This window comes from Anas acuta, chromosome 1 (assembly GCF_963932015.1).
Source record: "Anas acuta chromosome 1, bAnaAcu1.1, whole genome shotgun sequence".
Classification (NCBI taxonomy): Eukaryota; Metazoa; Chordata; class Aves; order Anseriformes; family Anatidae; genus Anas; species Anas acuta.
In genome coordinates, this window is record NC_088979.1 from 147,370,753 (window position 1) to 147,385,040 (window position 14,288).

At 40.8% G+C, this 14,288-nt stretch overlaps 2 protein-coding genes across 5 annotated transcripts; one reads left to right on the top strand and one right to left on the bottom strand.

The window, feature by feature from the left end:
- Positions 1-283: 283 nt before the first annotated feature.
- Positions 284-1,182, bottom strand: UQCC6 (ubiquinol-cytochrome c reductase complex assembly factor 6). The gene is made up of 2 exons (XM_068664304.1): positions 1,022-1,182; positions 284-641 (listed from the first exon to the last, which is right to left on the bottom strand). Exons 1-2 carry the CDS (start codon positions 1,127-1,129, stop codon positions 546-548), a joined length of 204 nt encoding a protein of 67 aa, XP_068520405.1. The 5' UTR covers positions 1,130-1,182; the 3' UTR covers positions 284-545.
- On the top strand, positions 1,113-14,265 carry TDG (thymine DNA glycosylase). Of its 4 annotated transcripts, none has more exons than XM_068664222.1 (10): positions 1,113-1,237; positions 2,905-3,053; positions 5,686-5,915; positions 6,425-6,494; positions 7,925-8,060; positions 8,146-8,228; positions 8,314-8,408; positions 9,944-10,115; positions 10,404-10,532; positions 12,106-14,265. In XM_068664222.1, the coding sequence occupies exons 1-10, from the start codon at positions 1,128-1,130 to the stop codon at positions 12,246-12,248; spliced, it is 1,317 nt and encodes a 438-aa protein (XP_068520323.1). In that variant the 5' UTR covers positions 1,113-1,127; the 3' UTR covers positions 12,249-14,265. The 4 variants fall into 4 exon arrangements, with proteins under 4 accessions (XP_068520323.1, XP_068520334.1, XP_068520344.1 ...); XM_068664233.1 differs by having other exon boundaries at positions 12,109-14,265; XM_068664243.1 differs by having other exon boundaries at positions 1,228-1,362.
- Positions 14,266-14,288: the final 23 nt, after the last annotated feature.

Below are 14,288 nucleotides of genomic sequence, written 5' to 3' on the forward strand. Positions count from 1 at the left end.
GTCCACTTTTAAATTTGAGCACATCACAGGGCATAGGCTGTCCCTTGGGTCTCCTCCCAGCTCTGGGTGCATCCCCAGCCTCCTCACTCGTAGGGCAGCATGAGAAACTGAAAAGATCTTGCCTCTGGGCAGGCACTGCTGCAGCTACTTAAACATCCGTGTTATTGTTGCTATTTTAATCAAAAATCCAGAATGTAACATTATGTAAACATCTATGAAGAAAATTACCTGTACCAAAATGAGGGCATCATCTGAAAAGCTTCAAACTCCAACAGACGTGGTTAATGTGAGTTCACACCTTTTATTTTGGAGGATATTTACACTGCAAATCAAGACTAAAATAAAATCATACGCTCTTTGGTAAACAACTGATTGGATTTTTGACAGTATTCATCACGCGTTTATTTACAAGATGTGCCTGCCTGTAAATTCTACTTTGGTGAAACAAAAAAGCATAAAGAACCTTTCATGTGGATTGCTGCAGTTGAGATAGTTGAACAAACGCTTTTATCAGTCCCAGTTCTCATAACATAAGTAAAGTGTGGTCAGTGCTGGGATGTTTCAGCTTTGCTCGATCTTGCTTTCACACCCAACAGTTCTGTTCTCAGCTCTCCAGGCTTAGGAGGTATTTCGGGTATACTCTGTTAAAAACAGAAAGACATCAGTGCTGTACCAAAATAAATAAATAAACAAACTCACAGAAACAGTACATTAACATATCTGTAAGAGACAGCATTATATCCATATTGTCATTACGTCTCCCTCATTTTTGAGCAGAGTATAATTCTTACAAGCAAAACATCTAGTCTAAAGGGATACGGATCACTCTGAATATTTACCTCTAATAAAGTTCTGATACACAAACCCCGTGTGTCCTTTCACTTCTCCCTGAGCAGCGGGGCTTGTATTTTGTTACCGCTTCTATTTTGACACGGCTGCGAGTTCCCAGGCCTCGAAGAGCCCGAACTGACCCACCCCCAGCCCGGCCGCCCCCTGCCCCTATACCCCCCGCAGCACTCACGAGGTCGGGCCCGTAGTACCTGTGCACCACCTCGGCCCCCGCCAGCATGGCCAGCAGGCTGGCCGCCAGCGTCTTCAGGTAGGTGGGCCAGGGCACGCCGGCGGGCATGGCGGCGGGGCGGGGAGAGGAAAGGAGAGGAGAGAGAGCAGGGGAGGAGCAGGATGCGCGTCAGGGGGACGGGGCCGTCGCGGAACCGGGCACCGAGACCGCTTCCAGGTCGGGCGGGCGGCGAGCGGGTGGCGGGCAGGGGGCGGCGGGCAGGGGGCGGCCGGCGCGGACAAAAGCCCCATGGCCGCCGGCGGCGCTCCGGGGCCGGGCGGGGAGGCTGAGGAGCTGGGAAGGTAGCGGCGGCCTTCCCTTCCCTTCCCTTCCCTTCCCTTCCCTTCCCTTCCCTTCCCTTCCCGGGAGGGGACGCTTGGTTTTTCGGACGGGCACCGAGAACAAAGCGCCGGGGGTCCCCGGGAGCGCTGCGCAGGGCTCCCGGCAGGGGTGTGGGGGGGGGAGGCTTTCATCTCGTCAGCCCGGCTGCCATCCCCTGTGAGGCCTCTCAGTTAACAGAGAGCTTGCCCGTAGTGGCAATTCCTTCACGGGAAGGGGATTTCGTTAATGTACCCGGTAATGAGACGTGCGTGACAAGGAGACATCTTGGCAGAGGCCGCCCGTGGCTTAGACGCCTTCATGTCGCTCTCGCTTCGCGTCTCTCTCTTGCTCTGCTCTGGATTTAGGCACTTAGGCCTCTATGAACCAGGCTCTTCGTCTCTCGGCTGCGCTTCCCTATGTAAACCTGGAAATTGTCTTGTTGGGTTCAGTAACCGCATCGATATTTTACATAAAATGCGGCCGTGCCAGCTGCTGAGGGCTGTGCTGTGCCCAGAACATCCCCTGCCACTTTGCCAGGCAGCCCCCCAGAAACCTGGGGGACGAAGTTCAGATTTATTCTCCCTGATGACCCCAGGTGCTTGGGTCGCAGTTAGTGACCTGGTGGCACACCTGTGGGCTGCCCCGGCCTAAATCTGACTGACAAGGGGGTTATTAAAGATTATTAAATATCCACTGCGCAACAGAGGATGACCCCTTCACATCACAAGGGCGGCCTTTGAGTTATTTCTGTACACCTAAAAAGTATTCGATGTTTTTATTGAATAACTTTCATAAAAATATTTCCAGAAAATTTACTGTTTGTGCCATCTGCTCAATGTATTTGTGTTGCTGTGTAATTCACAGGCAAAGCGGCTACGTAGGCACAAGGGAATGACAGTATGAAGCAGAATTTATTTGGGGGTGAGAGGGCTTTGTATGTGTCTAACAAATATGTTGCACAAAAAGCTGTAAATAGCAAGATGTCTGTGTTCATAGATGGAGATCGAATCCGTGTGTGTGAGCATCGAATACAAGCAATATTTGTGTTAGGGTCCAGTGTGGGATAACTGGACAGCATCTGCCACGCTCGTTGTTAAAGCTCTTTAATAATCTGCACTGTAACTGATGATTTGTGTACGTGTAATTTTCCGTAGCCCGAAATGACTCATCCATCCATTCGTTGTCACATCAGATAAAGTAACTGATGTAGCATTAAGAAATCGAAAAGTTGGGAAACTTTTAGAAGGCCAAAGAGTTTCAACTCCATTCTGTTGAGAGTTGTTTGGTAGACAGTGGGGCTGGTTAATGTGTGCTGCACGCTGCTGTTTGCCAGTGTTATGGGAAATCTCTGTGCTTTCAGAGAGCTGGACTGTTAACATTGGGTGCAGTGTCACCTCCTATCTGCTAAGCAGCTGGGCTGCTTAATGCATTTGCATAGTGTACTGCCTTGCTAGTAGAGCAGTTATATCACTAAATTTCTAAATTGTTGATGAGTTATGTCTTTTTTTTTCTCCTTTTTAAAGATATTACGCGTACCTTCAGCAAGCTCAAGCTTTTTACACGTTTCCATTCCACCAAATGATGACAGCGCCGCCTAACATGGAAATCATGACTGAGCAGCCGACTGTAGAGGGCACGCCAGAGCCAGAGTTAGCTCAGGAACCTCCTAAAGGTAGTTTGACTGGGCCTACACTAAGTGAGCAAAAATGTTAGGAGTTGTTGGAAAAAACATGTGTCTGTATTGGTCTCAATAAACAGCTTCCTTAGAGCTGTTGGATTTCCTTTCCTTGGTGCTCTTTGAGAAAGTATTTGGTTAATTGTATTCTTCTAGTAACATTTGTTATCGTACAAGGAAAAAGCTGAGAAGAAAACCCTGGTCATAGTATTCATGTTGTTCAGTCTCACAAAATTATCTTGTTCCAGGAAAATCAGGCTCTTGCTTCAATGGGTAAATGTATCATTTTTAGCTGACTTTGTGGGTTTTGGTATTATGTTAGAGAAAGAAGCTTTCTTTTTTCCAGGCTAAGTTGAAATTTATTTATTTATTTCTTATTTCTGCCAGAGAAGTACAGTATGATATTGTTTGTTTGAAATATTTATGTTTAACTGGTGGTTTAGTGTGTTGCAACCGCAAATACTGAATTGCTAATAGACACTAAGGTTTGTTTGTTTGTTTCAGTGAAGCTTATTTAAACAAATACAAAAAATTATGGAATCTGTCCTGTGTATGACACAAGTTCTATGTTTTATGCACTTGTGCATTGCCTTTCTTTTCTCTCACTAAGGATTTGTAGAGTTAGATTTCACAGTAACCATGCCAAAGAAAGAAACCTTGTTACTCTTATGCCTGCTGTTTACCACTTAAAAAGGCAGTGGTTTCTGCCATGCTTAAATTCCGATTCTGCAGCAAATATGAATGCAGAGTTAAGTCTTGCTTTTAACACCTAAATGGTCAGAGCTCTCTGTACCAAAGCAATACAGCAGCCTATTTGTGCAATGATGTTGCTTGCTTATGTGCATCCTTTGAAAAGCTTCAATTTTTCTTTGTTAGTTGTAATGCTTGGCCAGGTGAAATCCTAGGAAGAAAGCTCCCTTTTTAAATAGATGGGACTGGTGAGTTCATTCACTGCATTACTCACTGCAGTTAGCATGCATCCCACCTGCTGTATGGTAAGGCTTCTTTTGCAGCTTTAATCCTGGAATAACGTGAGTTACCACGAACACAGGGACTGTACTTTCAAGTATTTTTAGATGACTTCAACCTCGTGTTATTAAGCTGTTCAGTAATATTTTTGCAAGAATTGGAAGCTGAATAAAGCCTTGGAAGGCAGGGCTTGCAAACTTACCACATACCTGTGAAATCTGCAGGAGCATGTATGAAAGGCAAAAATTTGATGTCCATCTACGTGCTGTGATGAAAAAGGAAAATGTTCAGGATTGCCCTCTGAAGGGCTGTCCTGGCACTGTGGCCAAGCAGTTCATCTTTCATGGCAGCATCTGGTTGGTAGGTGTCTCACCAGCTTGAGAATTAGGAGAATTTATTCTGCCTCATTTGAAATACTTTAACTACTCTGAGCTGGATGAGTCTCCTGCATTTGGTCATTACATGAAAACCTCCTAGTTCTTCAAGGGATAGGAGAGAAAAGCTGCTTGTATGCCTAACCAAGTCTGCACCTTTCTTGTTTTTCCTTATTGTGACTCTCCTGGCTGGAGTACTGTTACTACAGCTTTCCTAAGCAGTTGCTCCAACTGCGTGGTGGGAATTTCACATGGCTTTTGTCCTGCTTCTTGCAAGAAAGCTGACTGCAAACAAAAACAGCCCCCCGAGAAGTTAGCAGGCTTAGGGCAGTACCTCAGTAACAATCGTATTTGTTTTATGAGGGAGAACATCATCTAGAAACTGAAATTATGATGACGTCTCAATTTTAAATTAATAGATTACTTTGGCTCTTTGCTGATTGCTGCCAAGTAAGTTTCCAAGTGGTGTTCTGCAACTTGACATTATTAATGAACAAAGATAGAGAGTGATTTCTAGGTTTGTGTTGTGACTATTACCTGTGCTGTTTCAATCTCCAAGCTTAAGGGACCAGAAGACAAGGAAATTTCAATTGAGCGGGTAGTGACTACTTCATATTTACATTTTGTAAATAAAAATTGTTTGGTGTCACTCCTTCAAATTGAGACCTATAAGCTCTCATACATTGCCTTGCCATATGATGCACTGGGCTGTATCTGTTCTGTAAATGATAAATTGTGAATAGCTAATGCAGTGTTCAGTTCCTGTGCTTGTTTGTCTGACAAGTTTATACCTTACACTGTAGGTAATATTTGAGACCTGTTGCTCTTGGTGTGCAGTTTGGTTTCTTTGATATGTAATCCATAACAAACATTCATATTTTGAAGCTGAAGTGTGAATAGTAGGCTATAATTTAGCTTAGCATTGCTTGGAATGCTAAGATTTCATGCTCTGGCATATTCTCCAAAAGAAATGAAGCTATTTCCAAAAGATTGTTGTTTACATGCTGTATGCAACATAACCTAGCCAAGAAATTATTCTTTGCTTGTATCCTAATTCAGTGCAGTTGCCTGTAAATAGAGTGTGTGCCTGTGGTGCAGAGACACAAAAAGTGGCTCCGTGCTGAGCCTGGAAAACTAAAATTCATCTGGTAATTGTTTAAGTTCTTAAATTTTGAAGACAAATTTTTGTTTGATTTCTTTTTGTATTCATGCATTCTGTTCAGTCTGTCTGTACATTTCAAATGCTGCAGCATGGACATTCAGAAAATATATTTGCTGTGTTTCAGAAGTTAAAAAAGGAGGAAGGAAGAGAAAAGCCAAAGCAACTGAGCCAAAGCAACCCAAAAAGCCTGCTGCTAAAAAAGAAAAACCAACTAAGTCAAAAGGCAAACAGGAGAAGATCACAGATACTTTTAAAGTCAAAAGAAAAGTGGACCGCTTTAATGGGGTATCTGAAGCTGAACTTCTGACCAAGACTTTACCTGATATCCTGACCTTCGATCTGGACATCGTAATAGTAAGTAGCTCACAAAGAGCTGGTAGAAATGCTCTGCGTTGTCACTTGCAGTCCACTCTCAGTGGTTGTGACTTACATTCCTCCTGCATGCTCATCTGTGTTACTTATACGGCAAGATCTTGCAAGATAAATATCTGAACTGCTTCCTGTGTGTATAGCTGCTTTGCATTTTCTGTTAAAATTAATAGTCATATAATTCTGATTTCTAAGAAGTCTAAGGCTTACGTATACTAAATAGTCATGGAAGGCCATTACTTGACAGTTTACTGGAAGTGCTACACCAGTGGTTACATAAAACGCCACAAGCTGCTCCTTTGACATTGTACCTCTAAATGAGACCCTGCTCTAAAATTGTCAATTTTTTGTACTAGTGATGGAAGATATCAATAACGTGGTTTTGTTTATTGACTTCAGAGAATTGAATAAGCTTCCTGGCTGTAACTTGATGACATTTTTGACTAGAAAGCCATGTTCTAATCGTTAAAACAGACTGGTATCTTGCTTTGTAGATTGGCATAAACCCTGGCTTGATGGCAGCTTACAAAGGACATCATTACCCTGGACCTGGAAACCATTTTTGTATGTTTTTCATTTTCCTTTCTTTTTAACTATTTCCTTATGTTTTTTCTTTTCCCGTCTTTTCATTGAACTTGCAGAACCCTGTTAGAACTTGTGGCACTTTAAACCAGTTTGGTTTTGTTTTTTTTTTGGGTGGGCAGCAAGATTTTGCTTTTAACACTCAGAGATTGACTTAAGTGCTGTAACTTTCTGACAAACAGCATACGTAAAGGAATAAAAGAGGAGTAATCAGTGACTTTCAATGCAGGTTTAGAATTGTCAGGTAAATGCAGTTTAACAGGTTATATTAGTAAATAAAACCAGGTTATATTAGTAAATAACTCCTTAGTGTGCTAGTGTGCAATGTAAGGAATAAAAAATTAAATTTCTAGTGCTTGACTTACCAAGGGTAAGTCAGTAGGCATCAGTTTCTGATACAGAAGACAACTACATGCATTTCCCCAGGAAGTATTTCACCAAACCCTTTTCTTCTTGCATTTACTCATTTCTGCTAAACAAACTTTCTAACTTAGGAAAAAGCAACAACCACTGCCTTTCCCCAGCAGGCATATGTATCTAGCATACCCAATTCTCCAGACAGTTGTGTTTTTTTTTTCCAATGTGTTTTTCTGTTTAAGTAACATTTTCTGCAGCATGTTCTCATACCTGAACTCTGTTGAAATGCTCTGGTTTGCTCGGTGGGAGTCATTCTAACTGTGGTAGTAGGGAGTTCCCCGTAGGCTAATTTGCAGCCCTGTGATACTCCAGCCAAAATGCTTCGGGTATCCAACAGACCAGTAAATCAGGCTTGGTTATTTTTTTCTAGTGTTCTTTACCAAGAAGCAGGCCAGATATACGTGCTCTGACAAATCCAAGCATCTGTAAGTTTCTTGGATCATTAAGAACTACCTGTGCTTAATTTGTCCTTAAGAGATTGGCACTGTACATCACACACACACTATACTTTTTTTTTTTACATTAGCTGTTGATATAAGATGTTAACACGTTCTGTTGGAGAGGGCCCAGCACAAGAAGCAATTACAAAGATGTAAACCAAAACTGTTGCTCGTTACATTTGCCAGGTCTTTCCCTTAAAATCTGTATTCACATTCATACCCTTTCTAAGTGATTTACAAAATGTGAAGCTCCATACTAAGCTTCTAGAGTGTAAGTCTGCTTTCCATACCAGTGATCGTGGTGAGGGAGTCTTGTTTCTCACGGGGCATTTTGTGTCCTCTTGGAATAGGTGAAGTGAATTTCATTATTTTAAACTTATATAGATAGGGCAATAGTCATCCCCAAATTAGCTGATGCCCTGTTAACGGATTCTTCCTGTGGCATTGCAGTACTCTGTGTTGCTAGTCGAGGGTTTTTTGTTGGTGGTGTGGGTTGGTTTTGGTTTTGTTTTTTGTTTGTTTTTAAAGGCAAATACATATCTTCCTACTTCTCAGGGAAGTGTCTCTTCATGTCTGGTCTAAGCAATGAGCAGCTGAACCATATGGATGACCACACCTTACCACATAAATACGGCATTGGGTTTACAAACATGGTGGAAAGGACAACACCTGGAAGCAAAGACCTCTCCAGGTAGGATAACACAGGAGAATGTCACACTTGTTAATGAATTAATTGTTACAATTTTAAATGATTTTTTTTTTACTTTCTCTTTTAGTAAAGAGTTTCGGGAAGGAGGGCGAATTCTGATGCAGAAATTACAAAAGTATAAACCCCGTATAGCAGCTTTCAATGGAAAATGTGAGAATCTTAATTTTGAATGAGTTTGTTTTATCAGTGGCTCTTTTTTTTTTGTCTACTCATCCCATCGTCTTCTCATTTTTAGGTATTTATGAAATTTTTAGTAGAGAAGTTTTTGGAATAAGAGTTAAGAACTTGGAATTTGGATTGCAGCCACACAAGGTGCCAGATACAGAAACTGTAAGTACTGATACTGAAGAACAACGGCAGAGCACTCCATTTGGGTTGTTTCAAAAGCAATGAAATCCTAGGGCTTACCCCCACTTACAGAAATGTCAAAATTTGCCCAAAGTACAAGGAATGTGAAGGCTTTTACTTAAACAGAGAAAGTAGGATTAGGTTTCAGACACATCTTTCATACAGCTTCATCAGACTTGCAGATTTTATTTAGGAAATTGTATATTACGGCTAGTAGGTTAGCTCATTCTCTGAGGAGTATTTAAAATATGAATGAAACATGCATGCCCTTGTAACCATCATCTACTTTCATCTGATTATCTGTGTCCAATTCTCTGTATGCTGTCGCTGGGTTTTGATACTGAACACGACCGTGGTGCTGGTAGTGCCACAGTAGGGGAGAAAGAATAGCAAATCCATCATTGTGCTGTTCCACGCTACAGCACTGCTGCTCTGGGCATGCCCAAGCACTTTAATCAGACTCAGTCTTCATAAGCTGATTTGCAGCTTGAAATTAAGTTGGACACTTAAAGTACAACATCTTGATGAAGAGTGCATTAATCACAGACATCTAGCGCTGGAAAATACCTCATTCATCACAGGCATCTGCTGCTGGAAGATATCTCAAGAGACCAGCTATGTATCATCACAAATAGGTTTGTTTAACCTGCTCTTACAAACCTCCAGCAAAGGCAATTGCACTGCCTGCCCAGGCAGCTTATTCCAAAGCTTCATTGCCTGCTCAGTTCAAACTTTTGGGTTGTTTTTCTTTTTCTATTCATCCCAAATTACTGGTGCTTCAAGTCTAATGGCAGAGTGTTGCTGTCGGAGCCTAAAGGCCTGTTGGCGATAAAATGCTTCCTTCTTAAGTAGTATTTGTAAAAGATAAATAATCCTGTTTACAAGTACTTGTTCATAAATTCTGCGCTGTAATAAATGTACTGGATACAATTCCTTCTTTCTGAACTAACTTCAAGCCTTTAGAAAGGGCTGTTGGCAGAGACAGAGACACTTACATTGGCTTCACCCATGCTGACTCCAGAATTTCAAACCCTGGCAAGCGTAATGCAGACGTACTTGGCCAAGAAGCAAGGCTAATTAACCCGTGATGCCTTTCTCACTGGGGTGGGGATTTTGCATACTAGCACGTACTCCTCTGTGGACTTCCTGGCTCCAAACTCCACTTGCTCAGAGAGCTCTGTCGTGTGCTCCACTCTCAGGCATACACTTGTAGATTTTAAGTATTGTAACACACACTTGTACTACCTCTCCTGCAGCACATAATCAAGTGGTGAAAATTGTCCTAGCTTCAACAGCTGATAATCAACCTCTGTCTTTAGGACAAGACATTTTGCTGGCCGGGAAAAGTGAAGGGCTCCTTTTGTCCTCTCCCAGAACCACCTTCAGCATTAGCTGATGTTTGTACAAAGGTTTAAAACAATAACATGAGCTTAACTGTTGAGTTGTTCTTGATGCAGGACATATTAGCTAATAATTCAGGGACCAGTAATGCTATTTTTCTTGTTCTGTGTCTCAAGCTCTGCTACGTTATGCCATCATCCAGTGCAAGATGTGCTCAGTTTCCTCGTGCACAAGACAAGGTTCATTATTACATAAAGCTAAAAGACTTAAGGGATCAACTGAAAGGCATCGCACCAAACACAGAGGTGCAGGAAGTGCAGTACACATTCGACTTGCAACTTGCACAAGGTATGGTGTTTATTTTCTTAGTGCTTTATAAAGGAGTAGCGTGACATACAACTAGCAGATGCACAAGAAAAAGGAAATTAAAAAAATCTTGTGTGTGGGGGGAGATGTATCATCCACCCTAAATCACGTGGTATAGAGCTAGAGATTCTGCTCTTTTTATTGCAGTTTTAATTATCTAAGGGGAGCTGGAATTACCTTGTAAAATGTGTGGCTGTTTTTTCAAATGCTCTCTTATAAAAATGCTCTGTGATTTTTATTCTTAATACTTGAACTCTTCTCCTTCTGCAGAGGATGCTAAAAAGATGGCTGTCAAAGAAGAAAAATATGATCCAGGTTATGAAGCAGCATATGGAGGAGCTTACTGTGATCGTGCACCATATGAAAGTGAACAGTGCAATTTCTCTTCAAACGGAACTGGTAAGGAGTGGTGCTTGAGGCATTCGGTCTGTAAACCATTATGTATAGCTTTTTATTAACATTCCATATACTAAATTTTCTACCCTTTCAGCACTTCCACAACTCATACAATAAAGTATAGCATCAGTTAGACTTTTATGTGCAGTCTTTCTGCAAGGGAGGGGGGAGAAAAGCCATTTTCTCTATTTAAAATAATTTATCTGCAACTTCTAACTGTTCTCCTAAACTCTGTCACCCAGGATGTGACAAACAGACATCACTAGTGACTTACAGTCACTGTTTCAATTGCATTGACTTTTGTATAAACGCACCGTGTTTTCCAGACAATTTTTTTTTCATTCCTAAGGATAGCAAAGACAGAGAATGGTGAAACAGATAAAATCACCGTACAATACGAAGCACAACTGAGATTGTTCCCTTACTGGTGGGGTAGATGAAGGAGGAATATTTGAATGGTGTCATCCAAATAACGTAATGTTTTAGGATAGCTGGTATAGTGACCATACAGTTTGCCTTGAATAATATGAAGACAAACAACTATTTTTACATTATGGGTGGGAAATCACCAAAACCCAGACCATACAGCAGTTTGGTATTCTTCAGCTTTTAGTGTGGAAGCAGTTTAAGAGTGGGAGAAAAACAAACTTCCACTATCTGTAGATTTTCTCTGCTTGAAGTTCATGCAACTTCTTGAGTAAAGTGTGATTTTTTTAGTCCTGACACTTTTGGAAACATAGTAAGTAAATAAAAAACAAGCAAATAAGAAGAGAATGATGAATGTAGTGATATTGCTGTAATTAAGAAGTTGGGAATTTTACTTCTCAAAATACCACCAACTGTAATTAGAAAAACATGAAAAACAATGGCAGAGGCCTTTCTGAACTTAAAGGGGGCTTATAAAGAGAAAAATGGACAAAGGAGTGGTTTTAAACTAAAAGACTGGAGATTTAGGTTAGATATTCGGAGGAAATTCTTCAGAGGGTGGTGAGGCACTGGCACAGGCTGCCCAGAGAAGCTGTGGGTGCCCCATCCCTGGAGGTATTCAGGGCCAGGCTGGATGGGGCTTTGAGCAGTCTGGGCTGGTGGGAGGTGTCCCTGCACATGGCAGGGGGGTGGAACTGGGTGGTTCGTAATGTCCCTCCCAACCCAAACCCTTCTGTGATACTATGAAGTAGTAACTGTCACCTTCATCTGAAGTCATGAATTTTAGTCCTAATCTCATTTATGTTATAAATTGAACTTATATTGTCTACCATATTTTGTTTAAGAGAATGTCCCTTATAAATAAAGTTCTTCTTCTCTAGGAAACACTGCAAAATAAGTATACTTTTAAACATTTAGACTCTTAATTTACCTATACACCACCCTTAAATTCACTCTTCAAAGAAGATATGAAGAAAATATAACTGGATGATCTGGATCTACAGAAGTAGACACTTAAAGGAAATAAGTTGGAGTCTGAATAGGTAGCTGATAAGTAGAATGAAAGATGGAAACTGAAAATATCTTTAGGGGTAGGGATGTTTGGGGGGATGTTTATTTTTAACTCTATATTTTATTGTTTGTTTTCTAGCAGCAGGCAATCCACAGTATTGTGAGGGGTCATCATCCTTTGGTGAAGTTCCTAATGGACAGTGGATGACACAGTCCTTTGCAGACCAGATTCCAGAGTTCAACGCTGGCATGACACAAGAACCAGAGGGAAGCAGTGCGTAAGGGCTGTTTCTTCTCAGCTATGCATACATGCTGCAGTTTTAATGCAGTGGTGAAGATTGGTACCTCAGTTCTCCAACTGAAGCATTTTAATAGTATTTTATCTCCCTTAGTTATTTTATTATAGTCCAAAGTAAGTGTGTGGTAGGCTCAAATCAACGAACTAGGTAACTTTAAGGAACTGTCCAAACTTTTTAAAAAAAAAAGTTAGCCTTTTTTGTATATGAGTTTTATATTTAATGTATGTCATTTCTTGCAGTTTTTGACAAATTGCTTTCTCATTGTGTCAATTTCTTTGGGGCGTTAATTTTATTCCATGAATTGTAATGTAGTAGAACAGCAGCATAATTTTTATTGATGCCCCAATGTTTTGGATATCTCATAGTCCTTTTATATATCTAGAGGGGAAAATGGAAGTGTACCCTTACCTTACATGAAGTGGTGTTTTTAATTATGCACAGTTAAACAAATTGTGCTTTTTAAACCTTCTTACTTCCTAAAAAAGTGCAGAATGTCTGCAGCTGTGAGTACTGAATATTTTCTAGGGCAGGAATAGAGAGGTCTGTCTGTCTAGTGATTGGACCATATTCAGGGCAAATGGAGCAGAGACATAGCAAGTCAAAATGCTGGGGAGGAAAATTTGTGTCACGCAGGACAGGACCTTAAATATTCTAGCTGAGCTGTCTTAGGGTAAGTTGTTCCTATCATTCCTTCTATTTTCCCCTTAAATTCTAATGTAAGGAACTGGAATTCCTTAAAAAACAGTGGTTCTTGAATCTGTGGCATTTTAAGTCTGAGTCACTTGTATAATTAGTCTTGACTCCTGACCTCTAGCAGGAGAATAGGTTACATTGCAGGGAAGTGAAAGACCATAATCCCTGTAAAAATATCTACAGTCATGTTATTTCTATCAGGTACAATTAGCACAGGGTGAAAGAAGATTGTGGTTTAGTTGTTTTTAACATTAATTTATCTTCAGTCTGTAAGACCTTAGAGGGTGTTCTTATTACTCTTACAAGTGAAAGATACTAAGGTGAAGACAAGGGCAGCTGTTCCATGAACAAGAAGTCAGCTGTTGGAACTAGAGCTCTCTTCTTTGGAACTTGCTGAAATAATACACACTTTTGGCTGGTACTAGTGGCCTGAGAAAGAAATGAGAATCCGTGCTTGTGCCTAACTATCATCTTCTTTCCCTCTTTTATTATGTGAGGAGGAGATGAAGTAAAAGCAATAAGCTGATCAAAACATACAAGTTTTGATGATCTTATGAGAGAAGGTGCTTCACATACTTGAAAAACAGATACAAACAGTATCTCCACAGTCCATGCTGGTCAGAAATTCCTGTACCAGTCTTATCCTTTCCTCACAGCCACTGACAGTTGCCATGTATTGAGTGTAAGTAGTTGGCATAGATTGTAATCCTGCTGTAACATCTCTCACGGAGATCACACACTGTCACCCTGCTGTGAGGCGGGCATGATGTTTACAGTTTTCTTCCCAAATTATGTGGCTTAATTCTGAGCGTCTGAAATCAAGAAGCGTGCATTATGATTATGTTGATTAGCTCCAGCATAAAGCTGTTCGATATATTGTCAAAAAGGTATAGGGTTTGTCTTGTCTGTTATTTAATGTGTACTGTATCATGTATTGCTGTTTACATGGACATTTTCCTGCAGGTGCTCCAAGTATCTCGTATCAGGGACTTGTTACAATTCAATTTTATTTTTCAGCAACATCAGAAGCATGTAACTAGCACTGCTGATTAGGTGGTACAGTAGTACGTAACTACTGTACTGCTCTCCTGTTTGATTTGAAGGGAAGGGTCTCTTCTTGACCAGAGGCACCTACTAGATTATCTGGGTGTAAAATACAGTTAAGTATATAATGACCGTTTCACTAAATATTGCAATTTCTGTGTATTTCCTCAGAACTGGTGCTCTTTTCATTACAGTAATACAGAGGTTCATAACCTGTCTTAAATCTATCTCTGTTTCACAATAAAATCAGGAATTGTATCGCAGTGTCTTTGAATATGCTTTTGCA